General features: G+C 65.4%; 2 protein-coding genes across 5 annotated transcripts; one reads left to right on the plus strand and one right to left on the minus strand.

Moving 5' to 3' along the window:
- The first annotated feature begins 3,054 nt into the window (after window positions 1-3,054).
- RNF126 (ring finger protein 126) lies at window positions 3,055-12,622 on the plus strand. 4 transcript variants are annotated; one of them, XM_036234267.1, is made up of 10 exons: window positions 3,554-3,786; window positions 6,666-6,739; window positions 9,235-9,293; window positions 9,484-9,547; window positions 9,706-9,869; window positions 10,705-10,773; window positions 10,847-10,916; window positions 11,540-11,633; window positions 11,871-11,986; window positions 12,110-12,622. In XM_036234267.1, exons 1-10 carry the CDS (start codon window positions 3,765-3,767, stop codon window positions 12,257-12,259), a joined length of 882 nt encoding a protein of 293 aa, XP_036090160.1. In that variant the 5' UTR covers window positions 3,554-3,764; the 3' UTR covers window positions 12,260-12,622. The 4 variants fall into 4 exon arrangements, with proteins under 4 accessions (XP_015982126.1, XP_036090161.1, XP_015982127.2 ...); XM_016126640.2 differs by lacking the exons at window positions 3,554-3,786; window positions 6,666-6,739 and adding an exon at window positions 3,055-3,236 and having other exon boundaries at window positions 9,706-9,950; XM_036234268.1 differs by lacking the exons at window positions 3,554-3,786; window positions 6,666-6,739 and adding an exon at window positions 3,083-3,236.
- Window positions 12,623-13,457: 835 nt separating this feature from the next.
- Window positions 13,458-16,995, minus strand: FGF22 (fibroblast growth factor 22). Its single transcript, XM_016126644.2, has 3 exons — window positions 16,770-16,995; window positions 14,521-14,624; window positions 13,458-14,433 (listed from the first exon to the last, which is right to left on the minus strand). The coding sequence occupies exons 1-3, from the start codon at window positions 16,981-16,983 to the stop codon at window positions 14,239-14,241; spliced, it is 513 nt and encodes a 170-aa protein (XP_015982130.2). The 5' UTR covers window positions 16,984-16,995; the 3' UTR covers window positions 13,458-14,238.
- Between the last annotated feature and the right edge of the window lie 2,121 nt (window positions 16,996-19,116).

Raw genomic sequence — 19,116 nt, forward strand, 5'->3', positions numbered from 1 at the left:
TCCACCTTAGGTGCCCAGCCTGATTCATGCCCCCAGTCCGTGGGCAAGGACCACAATGCTGCCGAGTGACACGGAGGGAAGAGGCCCAGCTGTCTCGACATGACCGTGGCCTCTGACAGTTCGAAGGCATTCTTCCTTGGTTGGGGAATGGGGGCAGTAATGGGACTCTGTGTTCACAGCAAGGGTATGTGGGGGCTGGACAGTGTGACCTTGGCCGAGAGCTGACCCCACCATGGCTCAGACACCCCAGCCTGGGCCATACAAATCAAAAGGTCATTGTCAGCCTGGCGTGGGTTCCAAACAGAGGTCCGCTGCCAGCAGCCTCCTGCTCCCTAGCCTAGTGTGTCTCCCCAACCCAGAGGCCGTGTGCTGGGTGACCTCAAGCCAGTCATGGCTCTCACTGGGGAGCCCCCTTCTGCCCTTTTCGGCCACTCTCCATGCCCTCCTATCTCTCCTGACCTGGCCTCAGCCTCCCCATGCTGCAGCCCATTTGCTTCCCAGCTCAGACACCCACTATGACTCCCATGACCCCTGCTGACTGCCCCAGGGTGCTCTCTGCCACAGACCCCACTGGTAAACAGGCAGTGACAGTCCAGTGTGGTCAGCACTGTGATGGAGAATGCCTCAAGGCCTTACCTGTCCCAGCCTGGGGGAGACCGAGGAAGTCCTCTCAGGAACAGGACATGTAGATTGAGACTCGGAAGTTGGACTGAATGGTGCGGGTGGGGTGGGGCGGGAACCAAAGTACTGTAGTGGGATGTTTGCGCTATGGGTAAGAGATGGCCCGGCCCTAATCTCCATGCCCTAGACACCTTTGATGACAGAGGTGCTCTGCATGTGGGATTAAGTTAAGGGCCTTCTGGTGGGGAAGACCGCTTCCTCTGTGTTTAGAGATGCTCCTCCACGAGAAGGACGTGACCTGCCATCACTGGCTGTGACGATGGAGGAAGGAATGTGGGCGGCCTCCGGAAGCTGGAAAAGCCAGGGACCAGTCTCCCTGGAGCCTCGGGAGGAACGCAGCTCCCTGGCACCTGGCTCTTAGCTCTGCGGGACCGTGTTGGACTCTTGACCTCCAGAATGGAAGACAGAGATGTGGTTCGTTTACACCACCAAGCTGGTGGTGATTTGTCACAGCAGCAATAGGCCACTCATACAGGAGGGCACTGCCTCTTGGGTTCCTCGTGTCGCCATGGTGACACAGTCCCTGCCAAGCTCGAAATGAACACGGATGTGAAGGTGGGGGGCCGTACAGAGACCCGGAGAGCAGGAAGGTTATGAGGTCTCCGAGGAGGTGACCCTGTGGCCTGGAGGGAGGAGGAGGTGTCTGTGGAAGGCCAGTCCAGGCTATGCCACCTTGACCAGGCCACAGGTGACCTCTGTGTGCCTTTGTTTTCTCATTTGTGAAACGGGCATAGATCTCAGTACTGCAGATTCCAGCCGGGACTAGAAGGGACAGTGAGAAGGGCACTTCCAGCAAAGGGTGTGGCCAGGCAAAGGGACCCTGAAGTGGGATCCAGCTTGGCCCACCCAAGGGGCCCAATGAGGCCTGAGGCAGAGCCAGGGATGGATGGGTGTGGGGCAGATGACCTCAGAGCAGGGCCCACTGAAGAAGGTGGAGGTGCTGTGTGTTCCCATGTGTGCCTCAGGCCTCGTGTAATCCTGAAACCCTGGGAGGCAGGTTCTGCCGCCTGCCCAGAGAGGTTAAACAACTTGCCCAGGGTCACACAGTCACTGTGGCTTGTGGGGTTTGAATACAAGCCTGCTGGCTCCAAGGCCTCTTGGGTGTTGCTTTATAAACTTCTGCGGAGCGACTGAGTGAATGTCGGTGGTGTGAAGTGAGCCAGGGCCTGGGCAAGGGAGGCCAGACGGGGAGGGTTGCTCCGCCCTGGACCGGAGTTTCTCGGATTCCCAGTTATGGAGCGGCGCGCCCTCTGGTGGTCAGAGAGGGAATTGCTTGGAATCTCCTCAGCCTTGAGGGGCAGACCGTGGCTTGTGGCTGGCTGGCAGATCCCCGTCCCTAGCTTCTTGATAGTCAAGACCCTTTACACACAGACTCCAATTTTTAATTCCTCAGCCCCCTGGCTCGAAAGCCTCATTCTCCAGCCAACTCCTATTCATTCTTCAAAGCCCGGCATCCAATGACCCCTCCCCTAGAAAGCCCTGTCCGTGTTCCCAGGCAGAAGCAGGGCAACCGAAGGGTCCTATCCTCGGCTGAACCTCACGGGGCGGGTGTGTGTGTGTGTGCACCCGTCTCTGTCGCCTGCAGTCATGGAGTGCTTCAGACCACATTTTCACTGCCTGTGGAGTCTGTCGTTCCCCCTGCTGTGTCCTTGCACACAGCACAGGGTCTGGCAGCCGCAGGTGCTCAAGGAATGTTCGCTGAGTGGATAAAGAAATAAATGCATGATTGGGCCGGAACCTTCCTCGATCCAGGAATGGGCCAACTGTCTGCATCCATTCGACAGGTGTTATGCACCGCCTGTGTCCAGGCGTGGTCATCAGTTCAGCCGAAAACGAAATGCAAACGTCCCATCTGCTGTGGAGCCGACCCTACAGTTTATCAGGCGTAAGTAGGTGCTGCATAGGAGGGCATCTCAATGGGTGAGACTTTTGAAAGACGTGGAAAAGCACCGCCACGCGGGCGTGTAGGGGAAAGGTACACCCGCCAGGAGCACAGCCAGTGCAGAGGCCAGGAGGTGGGAGCGCGCCCGTCGCGTCTCAAGATCAATGAGACAGTGAGGAGACATAGCGGGACTTAAGGTAGGAGAAATAAGGATGGAAGGGAGCAGGTTTGGGGAAGAGAAGCTCCGCCTCGCGCCGTTCGGGCCCCGCCTCGCGCCCCGCCCCCGAACAGGTCGCCAAGGAGGCCCCGCCCCGCCCCGCAGGCCCCGCCCCTCCGCCTGACCCTGCCCCCTGCCCCACGCCCGGATCGCGAGGCTCTGGAACCTAGTTTGCCCCTCGCTGGCCACCGTCGCCCGGGCCTCTACCCGCCGCGCACGCTTCCTGTCTCGCTCCCGCGCGCCCCGCTCCGCCCCACGCCGTGCGTGCCGTGCGTGCCGTGCGTGAGCGTGCGCGGGCGCGTCGGCCGGCGAGGGAGCAGCAAACGGCCGGCGGCGGGCGCCGCGCGGGGGGCGGGCGGCGCGGAGGAGGCGGCGGCGGCCATGGCCGAGGCGTCGCCGCAGCCCGGACGGTACTTCTGCCACTGCTGCTCGGTCGAGATCGTGCCGCGCCTGCCGGTGAGCCCCAGGGCGGGCGGGGGGTCCTTTCGGCCTGAGGCGAGCTGGCCCCAGCAGGGAAACTGAGGCCCGGCGGCGCCGGCCCCCGGCTCCGCGCAGGGGACGGGGCCTGCTCCCGGTGGCGCAGCGGGGCTGGTGACCCCGGGCCCGCGGGCTGGCGAGGTTCCGGGCAGGGAAACCGAGGCCGCATGACGTGCTCGGCGCGCCGCCCAGGAGGAAGCGGGGCGCCGGAAGAGCGGTGACCGGGGTCGGTTCCCAGAGCGCGCGGTGGACGCCGCGTGGATGCCCCCGCCTGCGCCCCGTCGTCGCGCCCCGGCGGGCGAGGCCCCGCCCGGCTCTGACAGCTGCCCCGAGCCTGCGTTCCTGCGCTTCCTTGGGGCTCGAGCCCCGCCCGTGGCCCGCTGTCGTCTCCTGCTCCTGGAAGCCAGTGTCTCCCGAGATGGCCTAATGGCGTCGTACGGCGCCGTATGGCGCGAGAGGGGGGCTTGTTAAAACTTTCCTAGGCTGACGGGGAAAGCGAGGACTAGTATGACCCTCTCCCACTTTGCAGGTGGGAAAGAGGCCTGAGGCGGCAGGCTCAGGCTGGCCACAGTTGGACGTTTGCCACTGGGCCAGCTCACGGGGAGCAGGAAGAGGCAGATGTGGGCTGGGGAGGTGGCGAGGGTTTACGGAGCACCTGCTGCTTGCCTTCCTGTACTTTGCTGCCCCCCACGGTCTCCTGGCTGGTGGGTGGGAGAGTCTGTTTCCATTTCAGGGTCAGGCTCCCAGGCCTGCGGTTCTAGCTGTGGGGCTTCCTCGGAGGAGGCATCGCGGCTGTGGGGGAGGGGGTTCCTCATCTCAGCCTCAGGAGGTAGGAGCAGGGCGGGGTGCTCAGGCCCAGAAGAACAGAAAGGCAGGGGTGGTGTGGCATCCAGAGGCAAGGGGCTCCCCTCCCAGGGGAAGGGAAAATGAAACTCAGGTGTGTGAACACAGACTCAGGGAGGCTGGGACTTGCCCCACTCCAGCCTCCTGAAAGTCTGAGACGCTCTGCCTCTTCCGGCTGCCTGCACGCCCCAGCTCTGGGTCTGTCTTTTCAACCGTGGCAGGAAGGGCTGCCAGCCCGCCAGCCCAGTTCAGTTGTGTTCATCGCTGACGTGAGCTCAGGGACAGGCCCCAGGTCTCAGGCGCCCCCAAAGCAGGCTATTGTGAACCATTGGGATGCCCGGGCTGTGGCGGCCGCTGTGGCAGGGCGGGGCAGTCCACACAGCTAGCTAGCTATTCAGGCTTCGCTTCCTGGGGCCAGCACAGAGCCTGGGTCTAGGCCTGGTGTGGCCACTTCCTGGTTATGTGGCCTTGGACCAGAAGAACCCCAACCTCTTCTGACTGTGGTTTGATGAGGACCATCCTAGTTACAGAATCCAGTGGAGACAGAGTGGCCATGACCTTTGCCCTCAGACTTTATCGGATGGTCAGGGAGCCAGCCTTGAGCATGTGATTGTCAAATATTTAGTCAAGAATGTTGGTAAACACCATGGGAGCAAATCATGGAGAGGGGGAGTCAGGGTGGGTGGGAAGGTGCCCGCTGTGCGCTTGGAGTGGGATTCGGTGAGGCCAGCGGCCAGGCTGTTTATCAGGAAGGGGACACCTGGTGTCTGGGGAGGAGAGCTGGCTCTCACTCGGTAGTGGCGAAGGTCCCAGCCAGCACAGGAACACTGAGACGGGGACTCGTGTTCGTGGGAAGCCGGCCCCGCTCCGCCTGCTGTGAGCCGCGCACACTGGAGCGTCTGCAGCTCCTGGGGCTGCTGCGACAGGGGCCGGCCGTCGCAGTCGCACCTGCTCAGCCACCCTGACTCAAGGTGCTTCTCTGGGCCCGCTGGCTGAGGCCACACCCCACTGCCCCCACTTCTCAGCTGTGTGGCTCTGGGGAGGTGTTCGGCCTCGCTGGGCCCCAGTGGCCCCGTCTGTCAGGGGCGTCTGATGAGGCCCAGCAGGAGCGGGCGTGTGCGGAGGAGCCCAGCGCCTGGCCGGCAGAGCGCACGAGGCAAGGCTGGCAGCCTCGCCGGAGCATGGCATGTGGCAGCAGGGACCAGACAGGCCGGCTGGCTCGGAGGTCTGAGGTGGCACGCAGGCCCAGACCTGACCCTTCCTGGGACGCGAGCACTGGAGACGTGGCGGACCTGTGCCCTGCAGGGACCAGGGTGGGGACCGGCCGCACCCCACTTCCGTGCCTTGTCCAGAGGTCAGGCCTCCGTGAGTGCAGGTTCCCGTGCGCCTGTTGTGTCGGTGGCAGACGGAGGCTCAGTGCCTCTGGCGGTGTCAGACGCAGCCCAGGCTGAAGCGTGTGTGCGACGGACACGTGGCTGGCGTCCCGCAGGCCTCAGACGACACCAGGTCCCCAGCATCGAGCAGGGCGCGTGCGGTCACAGACCCCGAGGGGACGTATGAGGCCTGGCTGTGGGGTTTTGGGGGACAGTGAGGTTCATGGTCAGCTTTCCCACGGTGTCTGGGCAGGCGTCTCTGCCCAGCGACGTCTGAGGAGGGCTTTGCGGGGCAGAGGGTACAGTGAGTGCACCTCGGGGTCCGTCCGTGTGCCCCACGCAGCTCTGCACCAGCCGTCCCTGTCCGTGCTGCACCCGGAGCTCTGCCTCTCCCCGAGGAGCCCAGTGGCCTGGGCCACGGAGGCCGATGTGGGGCTCTGAGGCCGGCTGTCTCCAGCTCCCACCTCAGTTTCCCCAACTTCACCAAGCGCTCCTGGCCCTGGGCCCTCTGTCTCTGTGTGGTGTCAAGGAACTTTTGGGTAAAGCCTGGTGCTCATCCCGAGGGTGGGCTCTGGCGACCTGGGCCCTGTGTCAAAGCTCCCAGGTCCTCCTGTCGGGCCCAGCGCAAGAAGCCTGTGCTCAGTGAATTTAGCATCGGTCTGTTGTCCTTGGTTCTGGCCTCTGCTGTTGCCATGGTGATGACGCGGGGGTGGTCCCCTTACCTCCCACTCCTCATCAGAGGGGAGAAGTAACTAATTCAGGACCAGTCATTGGCTAGGGATGGGTGTGCGCCAGCTAGGGCCTAGTGAGGGGGCCGCCCCTCTACGTGGAGGAGCTGTCGCCACCTGGGCCCCATCACAGGAGACGGGCTCTGCCCTGGTCCCCTTGCTGGGATGCGGCTTTTACCACTGGCCACTGTGATTGAGTAAAAGCTCTGGGCCATGCACCCAAGGGAGGAGAACCTCGGGGGAGCCTGGTCCGGTCCCTTCCGTACTGCCTGCCAGCGCACCTGGAGCCCGCCCCTTGGCCGGGGCGGCAGGCAGCCCTGGAAGGCTGCTCTGGCCTGGTGGGGGCTCCCTCAGGGAGCACAGAGGCAGGGCCTGACCACAGCCCACTGTTGGGCCACAGCCCTCGGGGCCTTGCAGCTGCCAGATTTCAGGGCCCTGGGGTTGAGGCCATGCTCCGTTTGCAGGTGGGGAGACGGAGGCTCGCAGCCGGGAGGTGACGTTTGAGCCGAGACCGAGCTTCCGCCAGGGGGCCCGCCAGGTAGATATCTGGGAAGAGTGCTCGGCAGAGGAGAGGGGCCGGTGTGCGGGGCCGGTGTGCAGGCCCGGGGCGGGTGGGCCCGGCTTCGGGCTGCGGGGGAGGGCCAGGCGGAGGCGGCCTGGACGGACCTGGCTGGGGCTGGACGGGGCGGAGCGGCGGGCCGGCCGGTGGTGGAGCTGGCCACGCGCGACTGTGTGCTGTGCGGAGACGGGCTTCACGGCGACGTGCGCTGAGTGGCGTCAGGACCCCGGGGGGGACGAGGGTGCTGGGACCTGCTGCGTGGGCTGAGCCGCGGGTGCCCGGAGTGGCGTGGGGCCCTCGCGGTGGATGAAGGCGGCCGTTTTCCAGCAGGCAGGGCCGCCCGAGGGTCTCCACGCAGGCCTGTGCGCCCGGCCGCGGCCCTCGCCGCCCTCTGGGGGCCCCTGCACAGAGCCTCCCTGGCTCCAGGGAAGCCCCGAAGCAAACAGGCTGAGGGCTGTTGCGGGAGATGGGGGTCCTGGACGACACCCCGCCAGCTGCCAGGGATCCCACACCTGGCCACTCGCAGCAGAATTGTCCCTCGCCCCCCACACCGCCTCTGGGGGGGGCAGGGCCGCTGTCCTCATCATTTCTCGTGCCAGTTTGTTGAGATACGACTTTGATGTGTTCAGTACCTCTCCCCTCCATCTAATTCCAGCACATTCCGTCACCTAAAAGAAGCCTCACTCCCCACCCCGTCCCCTGACACCCACTCACCCGCTTCCTGCCTGCGGACGCGCCTGTTCTGACGTTTCCCTCGGTGGAGTCGCACGCCGCGTGGCCTCGCGCAGCCGGCGTCTCTCGCCGAGCGTCGTGTGTTCGAGGACCGTCCCCTCGTGACGAGTGTCAGCGCCTGCCCCTTTCCATGGCCGAGGGACACTGCCCCGTGTGGGTGGACGCGTGCACGGTCCCCGCCTGGTGGTTGTCGCGCACCACGCCACGGGGACGCGCGTGGGCAGGTTTCGGCCGACGTGTTCCCCCCTCTCTCCGCGGACGCCTCGCCGTGGCCCCGCCTGCGGGGTCGAGCGGTGACTGTGGCCTTGGGAGGCGCGGCGCAGTGTGGCGCAGCGGCCGCACCGCAGCCGCCGGTGGTGCGCGGGGCCCCGGGTCCTCCGCGTCCTCGCCAGCCCGCAGTGCCTCGCAGGCCGCGGCCCGCGCTTCGCCGGTGTCCGCTGGTGTCGAGCGTCTTCACGGCCGCCTCGCCGTTGGTGTGTCTGTGAAAATGCGCCTCTTCCGATGGGCCCTCTTTTGAGTGAGTTGTCTGTCTCGTGCCGTTGAGCTGTAGTTGTGCGTGTTCTGGACATGAGGCCCCATGACCTGTGTGGCTTCCGCCTGCTCTCCCCACGCAACCTCCGCTGCAGAAGCTTTGCTTTTGGCGGCAGGGCACGTGAGGGACCTGGCGTGCGCTGTGTGGCACCTGCTGTCCAGACGGAGGTGCCCGCGCCCCGCAGAGGGCGGTGCTCACCTGGGACTGTACACCTTCTCTCCCACACAGCACGAGGCTGCGCTTCTGAGGTGCCGCCTTGGGCAGAAGCAGGCCTTGCACGCGAGGCTTGTCTCTCATCTGTGGCTTTGGGGGTACCTGGGGGAGCCCCGATGAGCGCAATATGGGCCGGCCTTGTTCCAGAGACATCCATGTGGCGTGCACGCTCACATGCCTGGCTGTGCCCGGAGTGGGTCTTCATCTCAGGACATCTGGTGCCTGCCCCCCGCCCCACCCCACCCCGGCCGTGGGCCCGGGGGGCGAGGTTGCAGGGGCCGTGGCCAGTGTGGATGGGGTCACAGTCCGTATGCCAAGGCCGCCAGGTGTCCGCAGGCCAGCCCCTCTGGCCAGATGCACTCTGGCCATCCGTCACTGCTCTCCTGGGAGCTGACCTGCCCCGAGGGCCAGAGAGCCCCAGGGCCTCACAGACAGGCCCTCGTGCGGCCCTCCGGGAGCACAGGGTCAGCACCTGCCCGGCCCCTCTCCTTTGTCTGTGTGGGGGTCACTCGGAGCGTTCTCGGTCCTCGCAAGTACGGGACAGCTTGCCGGCCTCACGTCGGCCGCGCTGCTGCTTGTGTGCCTGGTGAGAGCCGTCAGCGGCCGCCGTGCCGAGCAGAGGCCCCGAGCCTCTGTGTGTCGCCATGCGCGGCGCAGCGAGACGGACCCTGGGGCGCGGGCGGGCGGAGAGGGCACCTGCGAGGAGCGGGCCGAGACACAGGTTGCGGCTGGGGGTGACAGCCGTCCGCGCCCGAGTTCTGTCCAGGCCGCCCAGCCGGGCCTGCGCCGGGCCCAGCCCCAGAGTGGGGCCCTTTCACAGATGGCTTTCTTTAGGTGGCGCCCCAGCGGACCTCACTGCTGTCCTCGGCTGCTCTCTGTGGCCTGAGGCAGGGGCCGAAGGTGTGCCCGGCTCTGGGCAGGAGTGTCCAGGGAGCCCATGATGCAGCCGACAAGGTGCTGGGACCCCTGATCCCACTCACCCCTCTCTTGTCTGCAGGATTACATCTGCCCGAGATGCGAGTCTGGTTTCATCGAGGAGCTTCCGGAAGAGACCAGGTCAGGCAGCCTCTGGGACAGGAGGCCTGGGGTGGGTGCCGCACCGTCTTAAGGGGCAGGGCCTGGGGCGGCCCGTGGCGGGGCTGCGCTCCAGCTGGTGGCCTGGGTTCCCAGGTCGGGTCGGGAGGTTGAGGTGGTCTCCGGGGTCGCAGGGGGTGGAGTGGGGCGCTGACTGGCCTGGTCCTCGCAGGAGCGCAGAGAATGGCTCCGCCCCCTCCACAGCGCCCTCCGACCAGAGCCGGCAGCCCTTCGAGGTGAGTCGCTGCCCACAGCCCCACCCCCACGTGCGCGGGCCGGCTCTGCTGCGCCCCTGAACCCTTGGAGTCCTGAGCCTGGGGTGGTGGCGGCTGGCCGTGGGGGGGAAGCCTGCGGCCCACGCCAGGGCCCGTGGTCACGGCCCTCCCCCCCACAGAACGTGGACCAGCACCTCTTCGCGCTGCCGCAGGGGTACGGGCAGTTTGCTTTCGGCATCTTTGATGACAGCTTTGAGATCCCCACGTTCCCCTCGGGGGCACCTGCGGACGATGGCAGGGACCCCGAGAGCCGGCGGGAGAGAGAGCAGCAGTCGCGGCACCGGTACGGTGCGCGGCAGCCCCGGGCACGCCTCGCCGCGCGGCGGGCCGCCGGCCGGCACGAAGGCGTACCCACGCTGGAGGGGTGAGTGGGCCGGGGCTCCCGGGGCTCCCAGCCTGCCCGCCCCCGCTCGCACAGAGCCGCTGTCTCCTGGGCCAGGAGGCTCTGTGGGCGCGGAGCCGCGGGTGCCACCGCTGGGCAGGGCTGTCCCTGTGCGTTTCAGCAGAGCCACCCAAGCCCGTCATGCAGGATGGGGTGCAGAGGGGTTTGGGGCCCTGTTCGGCCCAGGGAGTGGGGGGCACTAGAGTGTGGCCCAAGGACTGGGCAGTGGCCCCCATCGTCCTGAGCGGGGTCTCCTGGGCGTGGGTGTGCCTGGCTCACCGAGGGTCCTGTCCCGTGGTGGCGGTGAGCGGGCGTCCCTGCCCTGTGGCGGAGCCCCGGCCCCTCCTGCGAGCTCGGAAGCACAGCACAAAAGCTAAAGCCGAAGGCTCCTGACGGGTCCTGTCTCGTCCAGAGGGGCGGGCTAGGCCCCTCACGCGCCTCCGAGCTGGACTGGACGCTGCACTGACCCGTGCCCCTCGTCTCCGGGCTAGTCGTCTGGTCGTGCTGGTCGTTACGTGGGGACTGGACGTGGCGGCGTGCGCGTGGTTGCTCTCCGGGCCTGGGGGGGCCTGGCCTAGAACTCGGGACTGAGGCCCTGCTCCGGGTCCCTCTGGCCGCGAGTTCGGAAGCGCAGCCTTTCAGTGCTGTCACTTGAGGAGCTGGGCCCATGGTCCCTGTGCGCCGTGGGACGGCCCCAGTTGGGGGCGCTAACCGCAGCCTGGGCTTGCCGTTCCAGGATCATCCAGCAGCTGGTCAATGGCATCATCACCCCGGCCACCATCCCCAACCTAGGCCTGGGTCCCTGGTGAGTAGGTGGGCGGGTCTCCCGAGCCCTGCGCAGCCCCTCCACCACCTGAACCCCAAACGTCTCTGCCCAGGGGTGTCCTGCACTCCAGCCCGATGGACTACGCCTGGGGGGCCAACGGGCTGGACGCCATCATCACACAGGTACGGCGTGGGCCCCCCCAGGCGGGCACGGGGGCCTTGCTGTCCTTCCTTCTGACGGGCCGAGGAGCCTGACAGGCTGGTGCCTCCTGTCCTGAGGCTGGGGCGTGCCAGCCAGCACTGTCCCCCAGTGCCCTGGAGCAGGGAGCCGCCCGCTGGGCACTGCGGGTCCTGGCTTTGTCCCCCTGGGTCTCCACGTTCTCCCAGCCTGTCTGGGTGTGGCTGTTGACTGCGACCTGTCACGCCTGTGAGGCAGGGAGGCTGCCACCTCTGGGGCCACTCGCCAGTGACCTGTGGAGTGTATTGTCCGGTGGGACCGGCCCTCCGGCTCTAGCTGATGCCTCACAGGCCCACATGAGCCCCTCGGGGGGGTGGGGGACCCTCGGCCCTCGGAGGGCTCTGCCGTCCCCAGGGCCCTGCCCTCCCTGGCTTTGAGGTGACACTGACTAGACAAGCAGAAGAGCAGGCCAGAGCCTGTGGCTGGACCTCGTGGGGTGACTGACCGCCGACCCCCAGCGGGGGTCTGGGCCCAGGACGAGCGCGGCCTCGGCGCTTTTGCAGGCAGCTGGCCGTGCGTCTCGGAGTCCGGCGGGCGAGCGCCCGTGCTCTGGCCTCTTGCCTTTCAGCTCCTCAATCAATTCGAAAACACGGGCCCCCCGCCCGCAGACAAAGAGAAAATCCAGGCCCTCCCCACCGTCCCTGTCACCGAGGAGCACGTAGGTACGAGGCCCTCGGTCACCCAGTTCCCTTGCTTTTCGTGACACTTCCCCTGGGGACTTTTCGTTGGACCCAAGGACTGCTGAAGGGGAGGCTTTGTCATGCCTCCTCTGCTCCCTTGGGACACAGGACTTGGGACACAGCCTCTTCCTCCCCTGGGTCCGAGGTGGCTCGGACGGGCAGACTCCCCAACGGGACACCTTTGGTTGGGGGTGTCACAGGGGCTCCCCGCTCCCACAGGCTCCGGGCTGGAGTGCCCTGTGTGCAAGGATGACTATGGGCTGGGCGAGCACGTGCGGCAGCTGCCCTGCAACCACCTGTTCCACGACGGCTGCATCGTGCCCTGGCTGGAGCAGGTGAGCGAGCAGGCGGGCCCCCGGCCCTGGCCGGGGCAGGGGGCGGGCGGCGGCTCAGAGCCATGGCTTTCCCGCCCCACTAGCCTCTGAACTGCTCCCTTCTCCCCTTCTGTCCCCGCAAAGCACGACAGCTGCCCCGTCTGCCGTAAGAGCCTCACAGGACAGAACACAGCCACCAACCCCCCGGGCCTGACTGGGGTGACCTTCTCCTCGTCCTCGTCCTCGTCCTCCTCCAGCTCGCCCAGCAATGAAAACCCAGCAAGCAACTCCTGAGTCTCCGCCGGTCCCCAGAGAGCACAGGACCCCGCCCAGCACCAGACCTCGCTGGCACGGGGGCGCAACGCCAGGTGCCTGGGGGTGCCCCACCCGCCTCTGCTCCCGCGGACTCTGGCGCGCTGTGCCCCAGCCGGGCAGAGGCTCGGAGGACCCGCCGCTCTGGGCTGCGGAAGAAGCCGGCCCCCAGGGACGTCCGCACGGGCCGGGAAGAGGGGTGCAGGGCACGCGTCGGCCCAGGCGTCCCCGGCCCCCTTGTCCCATGTGTCTCTAACCTCGTCTTCTACGTGTTCAACAGCGGAAAGGTTTTTATAATTTTAAATTATTATTGCTTTGAAATAAACGGACGTTAGCTCACACGCAGCCCTGCATGATCTGTGGAAAGACGGGGTGAGCCGCTTGGCCAGGGCCTCGGCCCCACCAACCTGGCCACCAGCCCCCACCCTGAGTGCGGGGGGCTCGGGACCACGAGGGTGACCAGCAAAACAGAACAAAACTGCTCTGAGAGACGTTTTTTAAAGGAAAAAATATGTGTACCTTGAAAGTTATTTAAAAATATACCTACTTAGAAAGAGTAACAGGTGCTCGGCGTCTTCCTTCCGCGCCGCCCTGGGGCTGTGCCTTGCAGGCATCGGCCAACGCCGCGGTCCCAGACCGAAGCCCGGAGGTGTCCGGTGACGTCCACCAGGAAGGGCAGAGAGCCCCTGCGCCGGAAACGCCACGGACCCCACTGTGCCGAGCTATCGGGCCTCCCCAGGCCACCCCAGGCCTGGCCCTGACCACAGTGCATGTCCGCGCTGTGCTCCAACAGCCAGCGACCCCGCCTCAGTTTTCTGTTTTAAGTGGAAGTCAGTGTCCGGGAGCAGTGGGAACCGTCACCTGCCTCAAGCAGGGCATCCTGTCTTGGCTTGGGAGGGGCCCCCGGGTTAGCCCCACACGAAACTCCGTGGGGCAAATGGCATCATCACCCCTATTTTATAAACGGGAAAGAGGCCTGGAGTGGTCCAAGGCTGCAGAGCTTGGCCCCAGATGGGGAGCTCAGGTGCCGGGAGTGTGGAGGGCACCCACCCAGGCACCCACTCTGTCCCGACACAACCCACGGAGGACGCTGAGCGAAGACCCTCGGCCAGCACACGGCTCCCACTCCCCCCCCAGAACCGTGTGTGCGCCTGTGGCTGCCGTGACGCATCAGCAAAGCTGGCTTAAACCGCACGTTTATTACTCCTGAGGCCTGGGGTTGGGAGTCCGAGCGGGTCTCACGGGGCTAAATCGGGTGTGGGCAGGGCTGGTCCCTGGCGCATGGCCCCTTCCCCCTCCTCACAGCCAGCAGCACAGCCCCGACCACCTCTCTGTGACCCTCCTGCCTCCCTCCTACGAGGGCCCTGTGAGGACACTTGGACCCTGGGAATCCAGCGTTGTCCCCATCTCAGGGGGTCCTCGATCCAATCACCTGCCAAGTCTACCTGCCAGGCAAGGAAACAAGTCTGCAAGTGCCAAGACCCGGACTTGTCAGCCCATGGCATGTCCACAGCACCCCTGGCCACCCCAGGTCCCCTGCTCGCTGCCTCGACCCGCCAGTGGGTTCCCACTGCTGACCTTGCCCAGGCTGTGCCCCGCCCAGAGTGTCCTTTCCAGACTTGTGGCCGCCACCTGACCGAACCCTTTAGTCCCCAGCCCAGGAGGTGCCCTGTCAGGGCTGCCTCACCCCCTAGCTCGTGACTGGACATGCAGCCCCTGCTCGGCTCAGTGTCCAGCCCCCTTAGACGCAGGTAAGAGCTGCTCGAGGGCCAGGCCGTGTCTAGGGGGGTCCTGGGGGGTCCCCAGTGCTCGGCACACAAGCAGCCAATGCCCGGGGAAGGAACGAGCGACCAGACGCGGCCTGGCCGCGGCCCGGGCCTCCCCCAGCCTCTGGCCCCTGGCCACCTGCCCAGGCATCTTCTGGAATCTTGTCGAGCCATTCCTCACGGCCCCTCGGGGCCTCAGGAGACCAGGATGGGCAGGAAGTGGGTGGACAGGTGGTGCCGCCGCGTCCGGCCACCGCGCCGTGGGGCTCCTCGCCCGTCCAGTGCCAGGAACATGGGCCGGCCGCGGTGGCGCCCGCGCAGCGAGGCGTAGGTGTTGTAGCCGTCCTCCTCGATGCGCTCCCGGAACCTGCAGTGGCCGCTGTAGACCCGCTGGCGGGGGGTCGAGGGTGTCAGGCGGCCGCTGGGCCCACGCCTCCCGCCAGCACCCGCCGCCCGCCACCCCTGCCGCGTACTCACCGACCCGTAGAGGTGGCCCCTGCGGCTCATGGCCACAAAGAAGCCGGTGTGCACAGCCTTCAGGGCCACGACCCCCACTCGGATGGAGCGGATCTCAATGATGCCTGTGGAGAGGGGCTCGGTCAGGGCCCGGGGCGCCATCTGCGCCCACGCGCGCCGGCATGCATGCCTTCACTCACTCATTCACGCAGTATCAGCTGTGTGCCAGGCCTCGTGCTGGGTGTGGGGACGCACCGGGGACCACACGGGCCCTGCCAGGAGCTTCCCCGAGGATTGGAGGACATAAGTTGGGGGGTTCTGGCTTTCTCTGGAGGGCACTGGGGAGCCACGGCACGCTGTGGAGTAGGGGAGGGCCCTGGTCAGGTGAGGGGGAACAAAACCGCGCCGGAGCAGGCGGGTGCCTACCCTGGCGAGCTGCTGATCTCAGTAAGAGCCAGTAAGGAGGAACAGTGACCGTGAGCCTGTGTGGCCTCCCCCACGGTTCTCACCAGCACTGCAACGTCCAGCGCTGACAGCTTGGCCAGCTGCAGCCTCACGATTACGGGGAGACAGCACCCCAGCCATGACATCAGCCCAGGCAAAGGCCTGGGGGTCGGCACGACGCACTGTACCCCACTTAGCCCACACAGCGGGTACGGGCGAGAGGCTGCCCAAGAATGGCAGAGCCAGCTTCAGGCCCCTGTCTGTCAGTGAGGGACCCCGGGCAAGCCCCGCCCAGCTCCGGGCTGACGTTCCTGCCCAGAGAAGCAGGACGGAGGACAAGCCGGGAGCCACACACACCCTCGGCCCCACCCATGCACTGAGGCCTCACCCGGAGTCAAGGCCTTGCCTGAGCCCTTCAGTCTGGCCTCGGACGCCGGAGGCAGCAGGGAGCTCACCTCATGACCTTGCACCTGCCGTTTCCTCGGCCAGGCCCCTGGCCATCTTGTGCAGGGTCAGCTCCTCGTGTCTGTACGAAGCTCAGCTCAAGCGCGCCTCCTCGGATAGGCCCCCTCCACACCCCCCGTCACCTCCCTACAGTGCCGTTTTCATGTCCTTTGCGCTCCACGGGGTCCCCTCTGAAATTATGTTACTCGTTCCCTTGTCTGACAGCTTTACTGCTCTCTCTTCTGGAGCCCCATGAAGGTGGGCTGCCCTGCCCAGCACAACAAACAGGAGGTGCCTGATTAACATCCACTGGATTATCTAATGATGGCACAGAGCCATCGACCATCGGCCGCCCCCAACACTGCCCAGATGGGGAAACCAAGGCTCAGAGAGAAGCGGCGACTGTCCCAGTCGCCCAGCAGAATCTGGCGTCACCCCCAGCCCGAGGCCACCCTGCCTGGCCATGCCTGCCACCAGTCAACTGGCCCAGCCAGTCCCCTGTCATTGCCCTGGTCTGGCGAGCCTCTAATGAGGGCCTTGGGAGCCCCAGATGAAAGCGCCTGGGCAGGGCAGGGGCGACCGGCTGGCCTGATGGAGGATTTTCAGGCAGTGGCCAGCGACATGCTCGGTCCCAGAGCCCCCTGCCCAGACCTCGGAGCGGCGGGCAGACTGAGACAGGCCTGCGGGGTCGCCGACTGCCCCGGCCTCCCGGTTGTCCCCAGCCTCATCTTCTTTGTCCCTGCGTCTCTTCCTGCCTCACACATTCCATAGATACTTATTGAGCGCCTGTTGTCTACTGGGTGGGGCAGCACGGACACCGACTCCAGGTGGGTGAGGTTCGGGCGTATCGGGGAGCCCCAGCGGCTGCACCCTCCTGGCGGTGCGACCTGGGCAGGTCGCTTTCCCTCGCTGCCTCAGTTTCCCAGGAAGAAACAGAGGGGTCCGCAACCCAAACGGGTCTAGAGTTTTGTTTTGCATTGTGGGGAGTCCAGTTCAGACCCCAGTTCTGCCCCCCCACATTATGTAAATGGGCCCACTGGGGCCCTTCCTGGCGCCTCGGTGTCCCCTCTGTAAATGGGTCCGCTGACCCCAAACTCAAAGATTCTGCAAAGACCCTTCTCTGCTACCCAGCCAGGCCTGGAGGCGGCCGCATGCTCCGTGACCACTTGGGCTGGGCCCATTTTACAGCTGAGGAGAGTGAGGCCCCCCGGCAGATCACTTGGCTCATGTCACACAAGCAGGGTAGCCCCCGAGACCCTCGGGGCGCGTGGCAGAGGCTGGGCTAGCTCATCGTGACGATTACTCTGCCGTTCATATCTTCTGCCTCTTTGCCCTGAACGCCCTCCCCCCGACCCTGTCGGGGCAGCGCCCCCGCGACTCACTGTCAGGGCTGTGGCGCCAGCGGGTGCCCTGCACGCGGCCGCTGGGGTCCACGCGCAGAAAGAAGTGGGTGGAGGAGAAGAGGCGTCGCCAGCGCACATCGCCCTCCAGGTGTGGGTAGCTGCGCGGTCTCCGGGGGCTGCTTGGGGACCCCGCGGCGCCGGGCGCCCGTGCCAGCAGCAGCCACGCCAGGCCCAGCCACAGGCGGCCGCACATGGCCTCGCCGCCCGCCCGCCGCCGGCTCGCGGCTCTCTCGCCGCCGGCCCTCGCCTCCCCGAGCAGTCCGCGGCTCTTCCATTGCTGCGTGGGGGCGGAGCGCCCGAGTGGAAACGCCCCGCGGGGCCGGAGGGAGCCGCGGGGCGGGGCCGGAGGGAGCCGCGGGGCGGGGCCGGAGGGAGCCGCGGGGCGGGGCCGGAGGGAGCCGCGGGGCGGGGCCGGAGGGAGCCGCGGGGCGGGGCCAGGGCGCGGGGCGGGGCCAGGGCGCGGGGCGGGGCCCATTCGGGACGAACCCCCCTGGGCCTCGTGCGGGCTTGTCTCGCGCGGCGGGGAGCGCGGCGCGTGTCCGTGAGTCACCGGATTGGCCTTCGGGGACTGTGGGGTGTAAGCGTGAGAGAGGCGGGCCGCAGAGACACAGAGAGCGACAGAAACCGAGAGAGACTGACAGATGGAAACAGAGACAGAGAGAGACAGGGAGGGGTGGAGCTGCTGGCGGGTCAGGGATTGGGCGGGCCCTGGGTTGGCGTGCCCAGGTGGGATGGGTCTGCCCTCCGACCTGGAGCTTCCCTAGAGCCAGGCCCGCGGGCAGGGGGCTTCGGGAGGGGTGGCTCTGGAGTGTGTGGGTGCAGGAGCAGGTGAACGTTTGGGGACAGTGTGCACACAGGTATTTGAGCTGGTGACCCCATGGGAGGATAGACACGGGGGCATGTTTGTGGCCAGCTGATGGGGGCACAGATGCTGACCAAGGCCAGCACCCCATCCCCAGTGTCCGGAGCTGCCCGTCTGAGGCCTTTGGAGTGGGGCCCGTCTGCACCCACACCTGTTTATTTCCAGACACACCCGAGCCTTGCTGGGAAACACCCCATGCCCTAAGCTCTGAATAGTGAGTACAGTGAACCTTCACAGACTCAGAGCCAAGAGGTATCGCTGATAGTGGGGAAACTGAGGCCTGGGAGGGACAGTGACTTCTCCAAGGTCCCACACAGGACACATCCCAGGGCTCTGATCCCACACCCCCTGCTCCCATGGCCCAGGCCTACGGACATGGCCACGGCAGCACCTTTAAATAGCACTATGGTGAAGAAAAGGTAACAAGCCTACCCTAATGGCACATTGGAGGAGTAACCGGGCCAGCCGGACTCTGCGATGCTTTCCTCGTGGCCCTGGGGATTCCCCGATACCTCTTCCTGGCCCTAAGCCAGGAAGCACAGTCAGTTCTCTCTGAACGTGTCTCTGTGATGGGCTGAGTGAGCGCCCTAGAGATAGGTCTCTGTTTTAACCCCTGAAACCTGTGGATTTTATCTGCGAAAAGAGTCGTGGTGGATGTAGTTGAATAAAGGTTTGAAATGAGATCATTCTCGTGGGCACTAAATGCAGTCACGAGTGTTGAGAGATTTGACAGAGACACATGGAGAAGCTACATGACCATGCAGGCAGACAATGGAGTGGTACACCCACCAGCCCAGGGATGCCTGGAGTCCCTAGAAGCTGGAAGAGGCAGGAAGGACCCCTCCCCCTGGGGCTTCTGGAAGGAGCATGGCCTTGTCCACACCTCGAGTTTAGACATATGGCCTCCACAACTGGGAGGCAATACATTTCTGTCGTTGAAGGCATCAAGTTCATGGTCGTTTCTAACAGCGGCCCCAGGAATCTGAGACCATCACCATCCATCTAGAGCAGCAGTCCACATCCTTTTTGGCATGAGGGAACAGTGCTCCTTTGAGAATCTAACGCCCGATGATCTGAAATGGAGCTGAGGCGGTGATGGTAGCGCCGGGGAGCGGTTACAAATACAGGTGAAGCTTTGCTCGCTCGCTTGCTTACCACTCACCTCCTGTTGTGCAGCCCAGTTCCTAATAGGCCACTGACCTGTACCAGTCCTGGTCCGCAGCCCCGGGGAGTGGGGACTCCTGGTCTAGAAGACCCGCCTTTCCGTGGCTTTCTCAACAGGGACTCTTCTGAAGTCTTACGGAGATGGGGTTCACCTGAATGTCTCCTGGCAAAATTTGGACAAAACATTTTGGGTGAGAACCTTACACACACGAACAATTTCTGAAATATAGTATTGCCCTGACTCCAACCTCTTGACGCTGTTTTTCCCATTCAGTTATAGCTGCCTCCACCTGCCTTGCT

Source organism: Rousettus aegyptiacus, unplaced genomic scaffold (assembly GCF_014176215.1).
Source record: "Rousettus aegyptiacus isolate mRouAeg1 unplaced genomic scaffold, mRouAeg1.p scaffold_m13_p_16, whole genome shotgun sequence".
Lineage (NCBI taxonomy): Eukaryota > Metazoa > Chordata > Mammalia > Chiroptera > Pteropodidae > Rousettus > Rousettus aegyptiacus.